This window comes from Hemitrygon akajei, chromosome 29 (genome assembly GCF_048418815.1).
Source record: "Hemitrygon akajei chromosome 29, sHemAka1.3, whole genome shotgun sequence".
Classification (NCBI taxonomy): domain Eukaryota; kingdom Metazoa; phylum Chordata; class Chondrichthyes; order Myliobatiformes; family Dasyatidae; genus Hemitrygon; species Hemitrygon akajei.
In genome coordinates this window covers 3,620,623-3,642,220 of record NC_133152.1, presented here as the reverse complement: position 1 = coordinate 3,642,220, position 21,598 = coordinate 3,620,623, and the positions used below count along the sequence as shown (strand labels likewise).

The 21,598-nt window shown below is 42.4% G+C and overlaps 1 protein-coding gene across 5 annotated transcripts in view; it reads right to left on the bottom strand.

The window, feature by feature from the left end:
• Positions 1-21,598, bottom strand: part of usp48 (ubiquitin specific peptidase 48) — a 249,502-nt gene that overhangs the window by 140,914 nt on the left and 86,990 nt on the right. For all 5 annotated transcript variants that reach the window (XR_012096644.1, XR_012096646.1, XR_012096645.1 and 2 more), the window contains exons 6-7: positions 7,621-7,729; positions 4,618-4,751 (exon numbers count right to left, since the gene is read on the bottom strand). Coding sequence is in view for 2 of the 5 variants with exons in the window: in XM_073031654.1 (XP_072887755.1) it covers positions 4,618-4,751; positions 7,621-7,729 (243 nt within the window). In the remaining 3 variants the exon portion in view is untranslated. The remainder of the gene's footprint in view (positions 1-4,617; positions 4,752-7,620; positions 7,730-21,598) is intronic.

Below are 21,598 nucleotides of genomic sequence, written 5' to 3'. Positions count from 1 at the left end.
GTCAGTTATTCAGAACGAGTCTTTAGTACCTAATCTGACCAGGTGCTTTCCATGGGTTCAGAATCCTGAAGGATGCTCTCATGTTGGCCTCAGGGACTGAAATCATAGCATCATCAGTCTCTGTGGGAGTTCGTGAAATTTCCTCCACGTTTTGACAGTCAAAACGAGCATAGAAGGCATTGAGCTTATCTGGGAGCAAACCCTTGTTGTCACCTATGTCACTTGGTTTCACTTTGTATGCGGTAATAGCATTCAAGCCCTGTTGAGCATCCTTCAGTGATACGTTGGTCTGGAATTGCCATTTCACATGAGATGGCTTCCTGAACAATCATAGCTGGACCTCTTGGTTACCAGACCTGAATACCACACTGAAATAGCCCTCGGTAGACTGTGGATCTCATACTTCATCCATGGATTCTAGTTGGGGAAGACTAAATGATTTTGTGGGGGAACACTCCTCTATGACTGTTTTTATAAAGTCTGTGACAACGGTGGTGTATTAATTCAGATCCTCTGAATGAGTCCTTGAACATGGCCCAGTTCACTGATTCGATGTAATCCCATAGCTGCTCCTCTGCCTCCCATGACCACCTCTTTGTTGTCCTTATCTCTGGTGTCTTCCCTTCAATCTCTGTCTGTATGCAGGTAGGAGAAGGACAGCCAAGTGATCAGATTTCTCAAAATGCAGTCTAGGCATTCCTAATTGTAGCATAGCAGTGGTCAAGTATGTTGTGCTGCAGATTATAAGCTGATGATAACTAGGCAGAGATTTCTTCAAACAAGTCTGATTGAAGTCGCTAACTATGATCTAAAATGCATCACGGTGAACTGTTTCTAGTTTGGTGATAGTAACATTCAATATCTCATGTACCTGATTAATGTCAGCTTTTCACGGTAGGTAAACTGCTGTCAGGATCATGGAGGAGAACTCACTTGGTAAGTAGAACAGTTGACACTTAATTGTTATAAGTTCTAGGTCGAGGAACAAGAGGTTGACAAGACAAAGACCTTTGTGTCCAAGCACTACAGAGTGTTCGTCATTAAACACAGGACACACCCCCCACCCCATTTTTTGCCTTCTCCCAATCAGGAGATTGGTCCACCCTGTGTATCAAGAAAACCTCAGGTCTTATCAGTGAATTAGGTATGTTCAGAGTGAGCCATGTTTCCATGAAACACAGAATGCAATAAATCCTTATTCCCTCAGCAATCATGCGCTTAGGTCCTCAATCTTGTTCTCCAATGACTATACATTTGTTAACAAGATACTGGGTAGAGGAACTTCCATTTCTTTGCATTTCAGTCAGGCTTTGAGTCCTCCCCTCCTCCCTCTCTTCCAGCCACAGTGATGTACTTACATCCACTTAAAGGAGCTATACCTGCATGATTGACAGTTAAGTCCACCAAGCTCGGAAAATCACTAGTTCATTAAGACAGTTCAAAGTAACATTGCTTAAAGGAAACTACAGGCTGCAGATTGCAGTGAGAGTAATTGAGAAGAGGTATATTTAGAAGTTTTGTAAGCAGCCTGCAACACATCACCATAGTTCACTGGCACTATCTTGGCAATCTGAGGAGATGTACCAAGTCTCCTCAAACTCCTAATGAAATACAGTCAGTGTCGTGCTTTCTTTGTAATTATATCAATATGTTGGACCTAGGATAAATCTTCAGAGATGTTGACACCTAGGAACTTGAAGCTGCTCACCCATTCCACAGCTGATCCCTCAATGAGGACATGGTGTGTGTTCCCTCAACTTGTCCTTCCCGAAGTCAACAATCAATTCCTTGGTCTTACTGACATTACGTGCAAGGTTGTTGTTGCAACACCACTTGACCAACTAATCTATCTCACTCCTGTACGCCTCCTCATCTCCATCTGAACTATATACAACTACGGTGAAGGGGTGTTTTTCTGAGTGGAGCTCTGTGACCAGTGCTGTTCCATGAGGATCAGTGCTGGGATATCTACAACTTGGATGAAAATTTAGGTGGTCCGATTAGCAAGGTGACAGAAAAATCAATGGAGTTGTGGATTTCCTATGTCTGATTCACCATCCCCCCCTTCCACTTGTGCTGCAAATTTCAGAGAGCAATGCACTTGCACCCCAAGATCCCCATGTTACTCCTGAAGGTTATGTAATTATTACCAAAATGAAGCAGCTCACACTTGCCTGGATTAAACTCCATCTGTCATTTCTCGACCCATGTTTACGGCTGGTCTGTATCCTGCCGATTCCTTTGACAATCTTTCCCTCAATCCACAACTCCATTGATTTTCAGCTAAATTATAGAGGTCCCAGCACTGGTCCTTGCAGAACTCCACTGGTCATAACTCTACTCAGAAAAATACCCTTCACCACTGTTGTTCATCACCAATCTTACTTTGGATCAAACTTTCCTTCTCACAGTGGATAGCCACTGTCAAATGAGGGACCTTGTCAAATGCTTTACAATAATCCACGTAGACAAAATACACTGCCCAAAACACATCAAGTATCGTCAACTTCTCTAAAATTTCATAACAAATTTTTAAGTCAGGATTTTCCAAATTCAAGTAAATCTTGTCTCTAAGAATCTCCTACTGTAATGTCCCTACCACTGATGTAAAGTTCACCAGCCTGAGAGTGGGAAGGGTGCAGGGAGAAGTGAATCACTGTTGGGAAAAGGGGAAGACAAAGGAGAGGGAGCAGGAAGCACCGGAGGGACATTCTGTAATGATCAATAAAACAATTGTTTGGAATCAAGTGACCTTTCCTGGTGTTTCAGGTCACTGGTGTGACTACACCTGTGTTACTTCCCACGCCCGGCACTTCTTTTCTGCACCTCTCTCACCTCTCCCATGGCATACCACCTCACCCTTGCCAACATCCTTAGCTCCCACGAGATTTACAAACTCGCTCTTCGCTCCACACTGACAAATAGAGTACTGTACAAAAGCTTGAGGCACCCTAAAAGGCTTGAGGCTTTTGCACAGCACTGTGGATAAAGAGGGTCAGAAAATGAAGGTGGAATTTAACTCTCACAAGTGCGATGTGGGATACTAAACTAGTGCAGGACGTACATAGGGAACTGCAGGGCACTGGGGATTGTTGATAAACAGACACCTGTGGGTGTAAGTACATAATTCACTGAAAGTGGCAACACAGGTAGGCAGGAACGTGGCTCCTAGTCCACTTATCCTTCTCCAGTGATTTTCCACATGGCATTTATCACTGCAAGCGTGACAAGTTCTACACCTGCCAATACACATTCTCCATGGATGTCAGGGTCATCTACTGAATCCAGTGCTCCGGTTCAGGTCCTCCATAGATACTGCCTGACTTGGTGAGATCCTCCAGTATTTTGTGTATACATGGTAAGCTTACCTTTGCAAGCCAATGCACTGAGTACATGAGTTGGGATGTCGTGATGCAGTTGTACAAATATGATGAATACGCTGAACATGGAGTACTGTGTGCAGTTCTGGTTACCACACGAGTATGATTAAAATAGAGGAAGAGCAAAAACAATATTCACAAGGATGCTGTCTAAATTGGAGCTCTTGAGTTATAAGGAGAGATTAAATAGGCTGGGTCTGTTTTCCCTGGAGCAAAGGAGGCCGAGAGGAAACATGATAAAAGTGTATTAAATTGTGAGAGGCATAGATAAGTAGGTAGCCAGAGTCTGCTCCCATGGTAGTAACGTCTAAAACTAGAGTCAATAGGTTTAAGGTGAGAAGGAGGAGATTTAAATGGGATCTGAGGGGTAAATCTTTTACACTAAGGATAGTTCACACCTGAAATAAGCTGCAGATGAGGTGGTGGAGACAGGAACAGCAAAAACATTTTAAGAGACATCTGTATAGGTACTTGAATGAGCAAGGCGTAGAGAGATATGGGATTAATCCAGGCAAATGGGATTGGAATAGATTTGCATGCTGGTTGGCATAGACTCAGTGGGCTGAAAAGGCTTGTTACTATGCTGCATAATTCTATGACTCTACTGTTCCTACTGGGAATCTGATAGGGCACTACCGTCAACTGCAATGCTCCCACAGTTATGTTAAAAACCGTAACAGATGCCCAGTTCCTATATGGTTTCTTCAAAGCTATTCCACATTCCCATTAAGAAGCACAAGAGAGCTTTCCGGTCATTTTGCTGGAATAAAGCCCATGTGTGGAGGGAGGACCAATGCTTGAGCAAGGTGCAAGGCAAGCTGTCCATCAAGAGGTTCAGAATGTTGAACAAACCTAGTACATTGATAGAGAAGCTTATTCCATGAGTACACATTATCACTTCCTCAAAACTCTACACCAAAACTAACATTATATCTGATTTGAAAACTCTATTTGATTCAAAAGCTAAATGGAAGTGTGAAGATATGTTCATACTCACAAAAACATTAATCTGTGTGCATGAATGCTTAAACTTCAATTAATAAAATCCACAAATTATAATTACATAATTTTTTTTTAAATCACTGAAAAATTTACTCAGTGAAAAATTCAATACAGATTTCACAAGCAACTGTTAGACAAAATATCCTGGCACTAAAAACAACATCATTGAATATTCCACCACAGCAAAAAGCAATTGTAGATTGGTGATGCTTTCAGATTTTTAACTATGACTGACCTGTCAAAGACAAACCTCAAAAGCTGCAAATTGAGGGTTCTTGGGAGGCTGAGAAGTTTAATTTTTCTGGTGGCATTCTGCTTATCTTGACATTCATCACAAAAATACCTATTGTCCCCCTCCAACTTTTCTTCCTGAAATAAAATCCAAGATTAGCAAAAAGAAAGCAAAATTATTCAAAGCAAATTTTACACGCATTAATTAGTTTCTTAATTAGTCAGTGATGTTTATAAAATTAATGGACATCTATATTTCAGTGTTCTAAATCAAAACGAATTTCTATTTAAATAAAAACACAATACATACTTGGTAATATTACAGAATGTGGCAGCGTGACATGCAGGACAAGGGTAAAACTTGATGCACCAAACATCACATGGATTCTCACATGATGTTTTGATTAAACATTCCACAGAAAGTTAATAGCAAAGAGGAAGGACGACTGGACTGAAGAAGTGAACTGTAAACTATACACAAAGAAGGGAAGTATACTGATGATAGAAGGAATGGTGCAGCATGACACAAGGATAGCAAAATTGGAATGAACTTAAAATTAAAAAGGTGGATTTAAATGGAAAATCAAAAATGTAAATTTAAATCTTAGGTCTTGGGGGATTAATAAGGTAAGTGTAGCAGAATTTGGACATTGAACTTTTATAGGAGAGAGACCAAGACTGAAGTTTGTTATGGCATTGGTGGTTGGAATTTTCCTGTGACTATCTTATTTTAAAAACACATCTAATCATTTGTTTACCCTGTCCCGTAGCTTTTATGTGATTCATTCACAGGGAGTTTTATCAAAGCCTCTGAAAATCTAAATTTGCAAGAACACCCTTTTCCATTTTTCAGAAGTCAAGGTGGTGCATCAGCTTGCACATTGTTTCTACTCTGCATACATAGATACTTAAATATGAGAGGAAAACAGAGAACACATTTATGATCAAGGAATACAGCAGACAGTGTAGCTATAATTAATTGTATCCGCAAAGGAAACAGCATTATGAAGGACCCCATGCACCCCTCATACAATCTCTTCTCCCTCCTGCCGTCTGGGAAAAGGCTCCGAAGCATTCAGGCTCTTACAACCAGACTATATAACAGTTTCTTCCCCCAAGCTATCAGACTCCTCAATACCCGAAGCCTGAACTGACACCTTGCCCTACTGTCCTGTTTATTATTTATTGTAATGCCGGTAATGTTTTTGTGCACTTTATGCAGTCCAGTGTAGGTCTGTAGTCTAGTATAGCTTTCTCTGTGTTTTTTTATTACGTAGTTCAGTCTAGTTTTTGTACTGTGTCATGTAAACCATGGTCCTGAAAAACGTTGTCTCATTTTTACTATGCACTGTACCAGCAGTTATGGTCGAAATGACAATAAAAGTTGACTTGACTTGAATTGTGCGTATTTTGTATGCATTAAAATAATGTACGCTTAGAAATACTGAACAGTTGGATGAAACTTATCAACCTTTGCTGCAGTAAAATTTTAAATCAACTAGTCATGTTAATTATAAAACTGCGCAGCCAGAGCAGCTGCATGGGTTTTAATCTATTTCCTATAAACAATCCTTAACAATATTTCTTCCTGTTTTTCTTTTCTCAGACTACATTTGATCAGAAATCATGGCCTGTTTAGGAATCCAACAGACGTCAACTACTATTCCAGAAATTCTGCTTGGTCACAAATTAACTGATGAATTTACCTCAAAGATTGATAATAAAATTTAAGATTTGTTCAACGGAGATGACCAAACTCGGAACAGCAGTAGGTTTAAGAACCTATTGCTGTAAGAACACAAAGGAAACTGAGGTTTAAAAACATTAAAAAACTAATTGCTAAAGGTAACTGATCACAAACAAGATAAAATCTGCAGATGCTGGAAATCCAAGCAACTAAAGGTACTTAGTGGGTCAAACAGCAGCTGTGGATGGAAAGGAACTGCAAATGTTTTGGGTCAAGACTCTGCAACAGGACTGAGAGTGGAAAGGGAAAGTAGGCTCATATACCACATTTCAAACTTCAGGCAATGCTCATCTCTTGCATTCCTCCCCTCATTCTTTCCAATCAATCCCAGTCCCCCTATTTTTGTTCCCTTTTTCTTATAAACAATCTTTAACAGTATTATCAATCCTATGGTACCTTGAAAATTCAAGTCTGCAATAGTCATCAGTGATACAGATTGTTTAGTTCTGTTTCTCTTTTCTCCTCAGAAAACTACCTAGCATTCAGTATCAGATTAGTTTCCTGCTCTTGCAGCTTAAACTGCAACTGAAGGTCCATTGAAAGGAATCAATTGCCCATGAGCAAGAAGTTCTTCGACTTGTCTTTAACTAGCTGTGCCACCACACAGATCCCAATTAATCTTCTTAGAACTTGGAAAAATATGTTATATTCATGCACACTGCTCAACTGTGTCTAATCATATCTTTTAATGTTTAATATATATGCTCTATAATTTCTGATACAGAAATAATAAATTCACAATAATGCATTTCAAGGTGAGTATTTACATAGGCAGGATTTTTACCCCATAGTGGATTTGAATGAAAATTAATAGAACTATATACACAATTTTTCAATCTCATGCCAGTGGGAATGCCAGGTTTAATATAATAAGGAACATGAGACTTTTGTAAACTTCACAACTTTTGGGTCAAAGAGACCAATACAGGTGTCCCTCCCCCCCTTTACAAAAGTAGAGTGTTCCTATGAAACCTTTCTTAAGCCGAAATGGCATAAAATGAAGAACCATTAACTTATATGGAGAAAATTTTCATAAAAGTGAAAATCCTCTTTGTAATGCAAAAACAGGTTACTAATGTAGGCCTTTTGTAAAAGCGAAGCGGTGTAAAGCGAACGTTCGTAAAGCAGGGGACACCTGTATTATTGAAATTTAAGATAAAGACTCCTGCTTAATACAGGTGAATATATGTAGTAGGCAAGATACAAATGCTTAGCAAGAGCTATACTACCTTTAATTCGCCCAGATAGATGCATAATTACCTTCAGAAACTCATCAATGCAATCTGTCAGCTGCTTATGTCCTTGGATATTTAACTCCAGTTCATAAAAACGGGATAACAGCTTAGACTCACGACCACACTGATTACACCTGAAAGTAAGGAGAGATTTTTGATTAAGTGGAGGTTAAAGTAATGACCACTTTTAAAATGGCAATTCTGTAAAACGCAAGAGATTATGCAGATGCTGAAGGAACTCAGCTGGTCAGGCAGCATCTATGGAAAGGAATGAAGAGTTGACGTTTCAGGCTGAGACCCTTCATCAGAACTAAAAATATTGCTCCATACATCAGAATTCAACCACTAAATTATTGGGATAAAAAGTCCTGAAATCAAGTGACTTTCATTTCTTCTTATTAATATGAACAAAAGTTTCATACTGCCATTGAAATAGGCTTTCAACATTTGATCAGAACACTTGGGCTGTTTAGGAATCCAACATATGTCAACTATTATTCAACAAATTCTGCTTGGTCACAAACTGATGAATTTACTTCAAAGCCTGATAATCAAAAAATTTGCACAAGCAAAGTGATCAAATACCTACCCCTGTTCAAGTGTTAAATAGTGCTGTAAGAACAGGAAAGAAACTGAGGTTTAAGAACAGAAAAACAAACTGTTGAAAGTATTTAGTGGGTTGAACAGCACTTGTGGATGATAAAGAACTGCAAATGTTTTGGATCGAGTCTCTGCATCAGGTCTGAGAATAAAGAGGGAATGTAGGCTCATATCCCACAGTCTACTTTTCGAACTTCAGGCAATGCTCATTTCTTGCATTTCTGTCCATAGAAACATATAAAACCTACAACACAATACAGGCCCATCGGCCCACAAAGTTGTGCCCAACATGTCCCTACCTTAGAAATTACTAAGTTTAGCCATAGCCCTCTATTTTTCTAAGCTCCATGCACTTATCCAAAAGTCTCCTATCATATCCGCCTCCACCACCATTGCCAGCAGTCCCTTCCACGCACTCACCACACTCTTTTGAGTAAAGAAACTTACCTCTGACATTTCCTCGGTACCTTCTCTCCAGCACCTTAAACCTGTGTCCTCTTGTGGCAACCATTTCAGCCCTGGGAAAAAGCCTCTGACTATCTATATGATCAATGCCTCTTATCATCTTATACACCTCTATCAGGTCACCTCTCATCCTCCGTCGCTCAAAGGAGAAAAGGCCGAGTTCACTCAACCTGTTCTCATAAGGCATGTTCCCCAATCCAGGCAACATCCTTGAAAATCCCCTTTGCACCCTTTCTATGGTTTCCACATCCTTCCTGTAGTGAGGTGACCAAAACTGAGCACAGTAGTCCAAGTTGGGTCTAACCAGGGTCCTATATAGCTGCAACATTACCTCTCGGCTCCTAAATTCAAATTCCATTATCGATGAAGGCCAATACACCATGTGCCTTCTTAACCACAGAGTCAACCTGTGCAGCTGCTTTGAGCATCCTATGGACTTGAACCCCAAGATCCCTCTGAACCTCCATACTGTCAAGTGTCTTACCATTAATACTATATTCTGCCATTATATTTGATCTACCAAAATGAACCATTTCACACTTACCTGGGTTGAACTCTATCTGCCACTTCTCATGCTAGTTTTGCATCCTATCTATGTCCCACTGTAACCCCTGATAGTCCTCCACACTATCCACAACACCTCCAACCTTCATGTCATCAGCAAACTTACTAACCCATTCCTCCACTTCCTCATCCAGGTCATGTATAAAAATCACGAAGAGTAAGGGTCCCAGAACAGATCCCTGAGGCACTCCACTGGTGACTGAACTCCATGCAGAATATGACCCTTCTACAACCACTCTTTGCCTTCTGTGGGCAAGCCAGTTCTGGATCCACAAAGCAATGTCCCCTTGGATCCCATGCCTCCTGACTTTCTCATTAAGCCTTGCATGGGATACGTTACCAAATGCCTTGCTGAAATCTATATACACTACATCTACTGTTCTTCATCATCAATGTGTTTAGTCACATCCTTAAAAAATTCAATCAGCCTTGTAAGGCACAACCTGCCCTTGACAAAGCCATGCTGACTATTCCTAATCATATTATGCCTCTCCAAATGTTCATAAATCCTACCTCTCAGGATCTTCTCACTGGTCTATAATTTCCAGGGCCACCTCTACTCCCATTCTTGAATAAAGAAACAGCATTTGCAACCCTCCAATCCTCCGGAACCTCTCCCATCCACATTGATGATGTAAAGATCATTGCCAGAGGCTCAGCAATCTCCTCCCTCGCCTCCCACAGTAGCCTTGGGTACATCTCATTCAGTCCCAGCGACTTATCCAAATTGATGTTTTCCAAAAGCTCCAGCACATCCTTTTTCTTAAGATCTACATGCTCAAGCTTTTCATTACTATCACCAAGATCCTTTTCCATAGTGAATACTGAAGCAAAGTATTAGTACCTCTGCTATTTCCTCCGGTCCCATACACACTTTCCCAATATCACACTTGATAGGTCCTATTCTTTCATGTCTTATCCTCCTGCTCCTCACATACTTGTAGAATGCCTTGGGGTTTTCTTTAATCCTGCCCGCCAAGGCCTTTTCATGGCCCCTTCTGGCTCTCCTAATTTCCTTCTTAAGGTCCTTCCTGTTAGCCTTATACTTTTCTAGATCTCTAACATAACCTAGGTCTCTGAACCTTTGTATTTCTCCCCTCATTCCTTCCCATCTATCCCAGTCCTCCTATTTTTGTTCCCTTTCCCAGATTGACACCTCTCCACATTTCAGTCTGGTTCCAACCACCCACAATCAACACACTTCACCCACTCATCGAATCCACTTCCCTCTCTGGCTCCAACTATCCATCTCTCACTAAAATCATTCCCACTGTTGCCTTCCTGCCAAATCACATTGACCCTCCATACCCCTCACCTCCATGTAGTTTTCTGACCTTTTTAAATATTGCAATTGAACCTGCATCCACCACTTCCACACTTGCAACATCTTGAGTGAAGAAGCTCTCCATCAGGATTCCTTAAATATTTAGTCTCACCCAACCTCAGTGGGAAAAAAAACCTGCTTGCATTTACCCTATCTACACCACTTTCAATAAACTATGGACCCATATTCCCAGATCGCTCCATTTTACTCCACTCCTTAATGCTCTACCGTTCATTGTGTAAGTCCTACCCCAGTTTGTCCTCACAAAGTGTAACACCTCACTCCCGTCTGCATTAAGTTCCACCTGCCACTTTTCAGCCCATTTTTCCAGCTGTTAAAAATCCTACTGCAAGCTTTGCTAGCCTTCCTCACTGAATAATATGCCCCCAAGCTTAGTGTCATCAGCAAATTTGTTGATCCAGTTTGCCATCATACGAATCATTAACATAGCTGAAAAACAACACATTAATGATTTGGTTAACAATACGGTTAAGGTGCTTAGAAATTTGTGAATGACACCAAACTTGGTGGTGTATTGAAGAAGTCTATCTAAGATTACAACACTGTGAAGTAATGTTACAGTTATATAAGACCTTGGTTAGATCCCACTTGGAGTACTGCGTTCAGTTCTGGTCACCTCACTGCAGGAAGGTTATTGGTACTATAGAAAGAGTTCAGAGATTACAAGGATTTTGTCTCGACTGGAGAACATGCCTTATGAGAAGTTAAGTGAATTTGGCCTTTACTCCTTGGAGCCACAGAGGATGAGAGGGGACCTGAAAAAAATTTATAAGATGATGAGACGCATTGATCATGTGGATAGCCAGAGGCTTTTTTCTGGGGCTGTAATGGCTAACACGAGGAGGCATAGTTTTAAGGTGCTTGGAAGTAGGTACAAGGGAGATGTCAGAGGTAAGTTTTTCACACAGACAGTGGTGAGTGCATGGAATGCACTACCAGCGAAGGTGTTAAGAGGCAGATACAATAGGGTCTTCTGTTCTGAGAGAACAGAAAGCTTATGACACACACCAAGATTGCAGTCTACAGGGCCTGCGTCCTCAGCACACTGCTTTATGGCAGCGAGACCTGGAGCCTCTACTTCAGACAACAGCAGCATCTCAACATCTTCCACCTTCGCAGCCTGAGACGCAACCCGGACATCAAGTGGTGACCGAGTCACCAACAATGAGATCCTGGCCCATGCCCAGATACCCAGCCTCTTCACCCTGCTCCAACAACGCCGTCTCCACTGGCTGGGCCACATACACCGCATGTCAGATGGGAAGATCCCAAAAGACCTGCTGTACAGGGAACTGGCCTATGGCAAGAGAGCACAAGGGCGGCCCCATCTTCATATCTGCAAGACAGACATGAAGTCACTGAACATGAACGTCGAGAGGTGGGAGGACATTGCAAGTGATCGCTTTCGCTGGAGGCTGGAACTACGCAGAGGTCTAAAAGGAGAAGAGAAGCTGAGTCTTGCTGCTGAAGGAAAGCGTACTCGCTGAAAAAACAGCACCAGGACAACACCAGAGGACAGCGTCTTCAAGTGCAGTTGCTGCAGCTGAGACTGTCACTCCTGTGTGGGCCTCTACAGCCACAACAGACGCTGCTCTACCAACAGAGACTGAAGCACGACTTTCCAGGCACAGATCCATGGTCTCGCTAGACTAACGGATGCCATCATCATTTTAAGAGACTCTTAGATAGGTAGATGAAGCTTAGTAAAAAAGGGGGCTCTGTGGTAGGAAAATTATAGGCAGTTTCTAGAGTAGGTTGCATGGTCAGTACAACATCGTGGGCGAAAATGGGCTGTAACGTGCTGTAGATTTCTAAGTTCCTATAAGTACACATTGGCTATAAAGATACAACTGCTCTTTAACATTCAATATATTTTGACAGTAAATTGCTACTTAAACAATATCAACATAATTCAACATAACTCCACCTGAAATTTTTGAGTATCTCTATTTAAATGGACATCTGTCTCTTGCCTCCAATATTTATTCTACTTAACCCATGATCTCTGGTTGTAGTCCCAACCAACCTCAGTGGAAAAAGCCTGCTTGCATTTTCCCTCTTTATACCCCTCATAATTTTGAATACCTCTATCAAATCTCAATATTCTACATTTTAAGGAATGCAGTCTTAACCTATTCAATCTTTCCTTATAGCTCAGATCCTTCAGACCCAGCAACATTTACTCTGTACTCCTTCAACCTTGTTTACATCTTTCCTGTAGGTAGTTAACTAAAACTGCACAAATTAAGCCTTACCAATGGCTTATACAACTTCAACATAACATTCCATCTCCTGTACGCAATGCATTAATTTATGAAGGCCAGTGTGCCAGAAGCTATCTTTACAACCCTATCTCCCTGTGATGCTACTTTCAACAAATCTGTAATGGCAGCTCCTCTATTTTATGTAGTACTGTGCACAAGTCTTAGGCACAGGAGTTTTTTATATAAATTTTATTTTAGATGTTTATTTTTGTCTTCTGTATTAGTGCGTCTGCAAAATAGAGTAAACTTTAGATTTTCAAATACGAATTTTCCAAAAAATTAGATGTTACAGAAAAATGCTTGTACTTCATTAAAGAAAGTAATATCTTAAGTAATAGATGACTTTTCAACTAAAAAGCTTCATTACTTTGTAGGTATATAACCCAGTGCATGATTAAACAAAGATAACATAAAGATGGTATATATAATATGATTAAACAAAGATAACTTAGAGATGGTATATATAATTATCTGGATAGACAGGGTCTGATTAAGAACAGTCAACGTGGATTTGTGCATGGAAGGTCATGTTTGACAAATCTTATTGAATTTTTTGAAGAGGTTACTAGGAAAGTTGATGAGGGTAAAGCTGTGGATGTTGTCTATATGGACTTCAGTAAGGCCTTATGACAAGGTTCTGCACGGAAGATTAGTTAGGAAGGTTCAATCTTTAGGTGTTAATATTGAAGTAGTAAAATGGATTCAACAGTGACTGGATGGGAGATGCCAGAGAGTAGTTGTTTGTCAGGTTGGAGGCCAGTGACTAGTGGTGTGCCTCAGGGATCTGTACTGGGTCCAATGTTGTTTGTCAGATACATTAATGATCTGGATGATGGGGTGGTAAATTAGATTAGTAAGTACGCAGATGATACTAAGATAGGTGGTGTTGTGGATAGTGAAGTAGATTTTCAAAGGTTGCAGAGAGATTCAGGCCAGTTAGAAGAGTGGACTGAAAGATGGCAGATGGAGTTTAATGCTGATAAGTGTGAGGTGCTACATTTTGGTAGGAATAATCAAAATAGGACATACATGGTAAATGGTAGGGCATTGAAGAATGCAGTAGAACAGAGTGATCTAGGAATAATGGTGCATAGTTCCCTGAAGGTGGAATCTCATGTGGATAGGGTGGTGAAGAAAGCTTTTGGTATGCTGGCCTTTATAAATAAGAGCATTGAGTACAGGAGTTGGGATGTAATGTTAAAATTGTACAAGGCATTGGTGAGGCCAAATTTGGAGTATTGTGTACAGTTCTGGTCACCGAATTATAGGAAAGATGTCAACAAAATAGAGAGAGTACAGAGGAGATTTGCTAGAATGTTCCCTGGGTTTCAGCACCTAAGTTACAGAGAAAGATTGAACAAGCTAGGTCTTTATTCTTTGGAGCGTAGAAGGTTGAGGGGGGACTTGATAGAGGTATTTAAAATTATGAGGGGGATAGATCGAGTTGACGTTGATAGTGTAGCGATGTGTTACACAGAGCACTGAAATAACGACACACTTTCGCTAAGTCGTTTCAAGACTAGTTTATTCAAACTTCGCGGCGCTGGCATTTAATCCCTAGCGCCCGCCCTCTCCGGGCGGAAATGACATCAGAGGTGCATTACCAAAGTCTCCCCCCCGCGCGCTGGCTATTTGTGAGCCGGTTTGCCTGCGCAGAAAGTGCGTCGCCACAATAGGCTTTTTCCATTGAGAGTAGGGGAGATTCAAACATGAGTTGAGAGTTAGGGGGCAAAAGTTTAGAGGTAACACGAGGAGGAATTTCTTTACTCAGAGAATGGTAGCTGTGTGAAACGAGCTTCCAGTAGAAGTGGTAGAAGCAGGTTTGGTATTGTCATTTAAAGTAAAATTGGATAGGTATATGGACAGGAAAGGAATGGAGGGTTATGGGCTGAGTGCAGGTCGGTGGGACTAGCTGAGAGTAAGCATTCGGCACGGACTAGAAGGGCTGAGATGGCCTGTTTCCGTGCTGTAATTGTTATATGGTTATATATGGTTAACATGCAGGTACTAATGATCAATAATGAGTTGAATGAACTATACTGATTTACTGACACAAACACGTGTAGAAGGAACCAAACTAGGCAAAGGACAACCAAACTACACAGCAGTTGTGATGGTTTCACGTTCAAATCATCAATTCTTACAGCATGGCAAGAGGGAGCAGAATAACATCAAAAAACAAGGTGGTTATCCTGCATCAGCAACTTCACCCCCAAACAGAAACACTGCGGCAGACAGATGTGCTGTCCAAGCTCTTCTGAAGAAGCATGAAGAAACGGGCAAGGTTAAGGACCAGAAAAGCAGTGGTTGGCCATGTAAGTTGAGTGCAGCAGATGAGAGGTAAATCAAACTGACATCCCCTCTAAATCAGAAGTAGTCCAGCACTGTTATCAGCTCTGAACTCACAGAAGGCAAGTACTGGAAGGCAAGTACACCTCTCAACAATCCGGAGACTTCTTGTCAGAAGTGGTCTTCATGGAAGAGATGCTGTCAAAAAGATATTCCTCCAAAGTGAAAACAAGGCCAAGAGACTCACCTACGCACAAAAACACAAGGACTGGAATACAGAACAATGGCAGCAAGAGCTCTGGACTGACAAGACAAACTTTGAAGTTTTTGTTTCAAACAGGAGGCAGCTTGGCGTGCAAGCACGGCGTGATGCAACACATCCCCACACAGGGACCTCCCCTTCATGCCTGGGCCCGCAGGCTACCGCCCAACAAGAGGAATTCAAGAAGATGTAGGAGATGGGGATTGTGCGGCATTCCGCCAGCCTGTGTGCCTCCCCACTCCATATGGTGCCCAAGTTCGCGGAAGGGTGGAGACCGTGCGCCGAATATAGGAGGCTGAACAACGCCACCATGTCTGATCGCTATCCGGTACCACACATCCAGGTCTTTATGGCCAACCTGCACAGGGTGCGCATCTTTTTGAAGATTGGCCTGGTCCAAGGGTATCATCAGATCCCAGTCCACATGGACAATGTACCCAAGACAGCCCTCATTACCCCCTCTGGCCTGTTCAAGTTCCTCAGGATGCCTTTTGGGCTCAAAAACACAGCACAGATGTTCCAGCGCCTGATGGACACAGTAGGGCGAGATCTGGACTTTCTGTTCATCTACCTGGATGACATACTTATCGCCAGCCACTCCCACCAGGAACATCTAGCACATTTACACCTGCTCTGCCGCCACCTAAGCGACTACGGCCTGGCTATCAACCCCGCCAAGTGCCAGTTCGGCCTACCCGTCATCGACTTCTTGGGACATCAGATCGGCCGCCATGGAGCTGTGTCCCTGCTGGCAAAAGTTGAAGCCATCCTCCAATTCACCAGACCCAGCATTGTTAAAAGCCTGCAGGAATTTGTTGGGATGGTTAACTTTTACCACCGTTTCCTGCCCTCAGCAGCCCGGATCATGTTTTGTGTCCGGCAAGGTCAAAGAGGTCACCTGGACAGAGGAGGCAACGGCGGCTTTCGAACAAGCCAAAAACATGCTAGCAAATGCCACGCTCCTGGTCCACCCCCGGGTCGACGTCCCCACTGCCCTCACTGTGGATGCCTCCGACGCGGCAGTCGGCGGCATGCTCGAGCAGCTCATCGAAGGCCAGTGGAAGTCGCTCACTTTTGTCAGCCGGCACCTACGACCCCCGGAACTTATGTACAGCGTTTTCGACAGGGAGCTGCTGGCCCTGCACCCTGCCATCCGGCACTTCAGGTATTTCCTGGAAGGGAGGGAGAAGTCTTCACAGACCACAAGCCCCTCACTTTCGTGTTTGCCAAAGTGTCGGACCCGTGGTCAACAACGTAATCTGTCGTACATCTCGGACTATACCACCACGATCAAGCACATCTCTGGGAAGAACAACATGGTAGCCGACGCGCTGTCACGCACCTCTGTCCAATCAGGGCACTCTCTGTCTCCAGGTGTGGATTATGCGGCATTAGCTAAGGCGCAACGACTGGACAGCGAGATGCCATCATACCAAACCACAGTCTCAGGACTCCGCCTCGAAAACATACCCATTGGGCCCGAAGGTAATGAGCTCCTTTGCTAAGTGTCCACCGGGCAACCTCAGCCCATTGTCCCGACCACTTGGAGGTGCCACGTTTTCGATGCCTTGCACAGTTTAGCCCATCCTTCCATCCAGGTGACCATCTGGCTGATCGCAGACAGGTTTGTGTGGCACGGCCTACGCAAGCAGGTCGTGCACTGGGCCAGGACATGCACGCACTGTCAAACCTCCAAAAACCAGAGGCACGTGAGGGTCCCACTGCAACCCTTCCAGCCAACACACAGGTTTGAACATGTCCACGCGGACATCGTCGGCCCACTGCTGGATTCGAGAGGAGCGAGATACCTGTTCACCATGGTTTGGACTCCCAGCCCACAGGGGTGTGCAGTTCACATCGGCTTTGTGGTCTGCACTGGCACAACTCCTTGGAACCCAGCTCCACCAAACGACTGCTTACCACCCGCAGTCCAACAGCCTGGTGGAACGTTTACACAGGCACTTGAAGTCAGCCCTGATGGCATGCCTCCGAGGGCCAGACTGGGTTGACGAACTCCCCTGGGTGCTGCTTGGCATCCGCATGGCACCCAAGGAGGACCTGGCCGCATTATAGCCAAACTTGTTTACGGTGCCCCGCTCACAGTTCCCGGTGAGTTTGTGCCAGCACTCTGTGGCCAGGAGGACACACCTACAGCGGTCCTAACTAAACTCTGGGAGCAGCTTGGAACACTTGCCCCAGTCCCGACATCCCATCACGGAACAACACCCTCTTTCATGCCCAAGGACCTACAACAGAGCAAGTATGTTTTCGTTCGCTGGGATGCACACAGACAACCCCTGCAGCGACCATATGAAGGACCCTACAAGGTGGTGCGCCATAATGGGATGACCTGCGTTCTCGACATCGGCGGTCATGAAGAGACTTTTACCATTGACCGTCTCAAACCGGCACATCTAGACCTTAAACGCTTGGTTGCTGTGCCAACCCCACAATGATGAGGCCGGCCACCTAAAAGAACTGACAGTGTGCAGGCTGTGGACTCTGCACCTCCTAGCGCCCAATAAGCGAACTGGCTCCAGCAGTCGCGGGTGAGTCTGCAGCCAGCGGCAACTGAGAGGGCTCTGAGTGCGGGGCAGACCTCGGCCCGGAAGCCGACGTCACTTCCACTCCACAAAGAGCGGGGGATGCTGGGAGCGGGCACTTAAGCGCACAGGGATTGAAACAGTAAACAGTTCAACCAGACCTTGCTCAACTCAGTGTATTGCTTCCACTCGTTGTGTATCAGCGTGACCACAGCAGCTTCAATTTGGTCACACCAAATATTAATTTGATTTAGTTTTTTTACTGTTTACTGCTCCTTATGGTAATATTTTTGATATTTAGAAATGTTTCATTATTTTTGAAAGCATCTTTGCTTTACAGATTTTTTTTACATGTGCATTGACCTTTTGTACAATACCGTAAGCATATATTTTGTAGCACAATCCCTCAAAATTCATCCTGAAAGCACTTGATCACTTTGTGTCCAATGTATCAGCAAAGGCAACCTTTTCAGAGTTCCTGGCAGAAATCATCTTTGCAGGCCTTATAGCAAATTCTCACAATCTAATACCCGTAATTGTAGAATCTAAAAAAATCTACATAAACCAAAACAGCTACATCAAACTTGGTTGTTCATTCTCCTGGATCTTGAAAAAAAACTGTACACTTTATTTAGTATTCTATAGTGCCAATATTGAATCAACAACATGGATAATATTTACAAATTAAAATTAATGGCAAAACTAATGAGATAGTATTGAATACTACTGTAATTGGAAGAGAAATGGATAACAGCAAAGTCCAGATCAAAACACCATTTGGTAAAACTAACTAAATACTTCAGCTTTGGAATTAACATAAATTCTACTGTACTTTTAATCATATAAAATAAAAGCATTGTGATAAAGTATGAAAACTGATTAGGCAAGTACATTTTCACTATACATGTAAGATCACCTTAAATGCATTAAGGGTAATAAAAAATTAAAAGCCTTTTTCCATTGTAAAGAGTGAAATGTAGTGGGTACATTGGAAATCTGACAAGGCATGACACAAGCATAAATATTTCCGATTATAGAGTTACAAGGTAAGAAAAACTACAATTTAAAACCCATTTACTTAGATCGGAAAGGTGGAGAGGGATATGGCATATTACAGGCAAATGGGATCAGCATTGAAGGCATCATGGTCAGCTTGAACCAAGGTGAGACAAAAATGCATATTTCTGTGCTGTATTCTTCTTTGAATCCAATAAAATTGAACAGGCAGCAAGAACTAACTGGCACATTTTGAGTAACAGGAAGAGGTGCACCTGGATAATTATTTACTTCTGAAGTAGAAAGCCAATTCAAAGTTCAAAGTAAATTTATTATCAAAGTACATGTATTTCATCATCTACAACCCTGAAATTTATTTTCTTCTGGGCATACTCAATAAATCTATAGGATAATAACCATAACAGAATCAATGAAAGACAGCCCAACTTGGCCATTCAACCAGAGTGCAGAAGACAACAAACTGCAAATATTATAGGAAAGAAATAATAAAAAAGTAATAAATGGAGGACATGAGATGAAAAGTCCTTGAAAGTGAGTCCATTGGTTGTGGGGATATTTCAATGATGGGGTAGGTAAAGTTGAGTGAAGTTATTTCCAAAGGTTTAAGAGCCTGATAGTTGAGGGGTACTACAGTGTCTATAAAAAGTGTTCACCCCACTTGGAATTTTTCTTGTTTTATTGTTTTACGAGATTGAATCATATCGGATTTAATTTGGCTTTTTTGACATTGCTCACAGAAAAAAGACTTTCATATCAAAGTGAAAACAGATCTCTACAAAGTGATCTAAATTAGTTACAAATATTAAACATAAAATCATTGACTGTGATAAGTCAGTACTTAGATATAGCTGTAGCAGCAATTACAGCCTTGAGTCTGTGTGAATAGGTCCCCATCAGTTTTGCACCATGGACACTGAGAATTTTTCCCATTCTTCTTTAGAAAACTGCTCAGGTTCTGTCAGATTGCATGGGGATTATGAGTGAACAGCCCTTTTCAAGTCTAGCCACAAATTCTCAATTGAATTGAGGTCAGGACTCTGACTTGGCCACACCAGGACATTAACTTTGTTGGTTTTAAGCCCTTCTTGTGTAACTTTGGCTTTATGCCTGGGGTCATTGTCTTGTTGGAAAGCAAATCTTCTCCCATGACAGAGTTCTCTTGCAGGCAGCATCAAGTTTCCCTCCAGGATATCCCTGTATCTGCTGCATCCATTTTACCCACTATTTTCACAAGGCTTCCAGGGTCTGCTGGAGTGAAACATCCCCACAGCATGATGCAGACACCTCAATGCTTCACAGCAAGGTTTGTGTGTTTTTGATGAGGTGTAGTGTTTGGCTTACACTAAATATAGTATATAGTCTGCTGGCCAAAAAGCTCAAGTTTGGTTTCACCAAACTATAGAACCTTCTTCCAAATGACTTCAGAGTCTCCCACATGCCTTCTGGCAAACTCTAGCCAAAATTTCATGCGAGTTTTTTCTCCAACAGTGGCCTTCTCTTTGCCACTCTACCATAAAGCTTTGATGGGTGAAGCACCCTGACAACAGTCATTATATGTGCAGTCTCTCCCATCTCAGCCACTGAAGCTTGTAACTCCTCCACAGTTGACATTTCTTGGTGGCCTCCCTCACTAGTTCCCTTCTTGCACGGTCACTCAGTTTTTGAGGACAGCCTGTTCTAAGCAGAATCACAGCTGTGCCAAATCCTTTTCCTCTCTTGTTGATTGTCAATTGTAACCCAAGGTATATTCAGTGACTTGGAAATTTTCTTGTATCCATCTCCTGACTTGTGCTTTTCAATAACATTTTTGCAGGATGCTTGGAATATTCTTTTGTCTTCATCGTGTACTTTTTGCCAGGATACTGACTCACCAGCAGCTGGATCTTCCAGATACAGGTGCATTTTAACTACAATCATTTGAAGCACCATGACTGCAAATAGGTCTCCAAAAACAGATCACCATTTAACTATTACATGACTTCTAAAACGAACTGGCTGCACCAGTGATGATTTTGGATGTCATAAATACTTTTGCAATCAATTATTTTGTATTTTATATTTGCAATTGATTTGGACCACTTTTTAGGTATCTGTTTTCATTTTGACATGAAAGAGTCTTTGTTGACCAGTGTCAAAAAAAGCCATATTAAATCCAGTATGATTCAATGTTGTAAAACAGTAAAACATGCAAACTTCCAATGGGGTGAATATTTCTTATAGGCACAATAACTGTTACTGAAACTGCTGGTTTAAGTCCTGATGTTCCTGCACCTTTCTCTTGATGGCAGCGGTGTGAAAGAGCATGTCCTGGGTGCTGAAGGTCCCAGATGACAAATGCTGCTTTCTGGCAATAGCATTCCATGTAGATGTGCTCAGTGGTGGGGAGGGCTTTACCCTTGACTGACTGGGCTGTCTCCACTACTTCTTGCAGGATTTTCAGTTTCCATACCAGAGTGTGATGCAGCCAGTCAATATACTCTCTGCTACATATCTATAGATGTTTTACTCCCCTTGTTGGATATGGAAAGGCAGGGAAACCTCCAGTGTCCCTGATGTCTATACCTACAAGAGATGCATCCAGCAGCAGCTTCTAACACTCTGCATTAAGGAGATGGAGCTGGAACTGGATGAACTCTGCATCAGCTGGGAGGCTG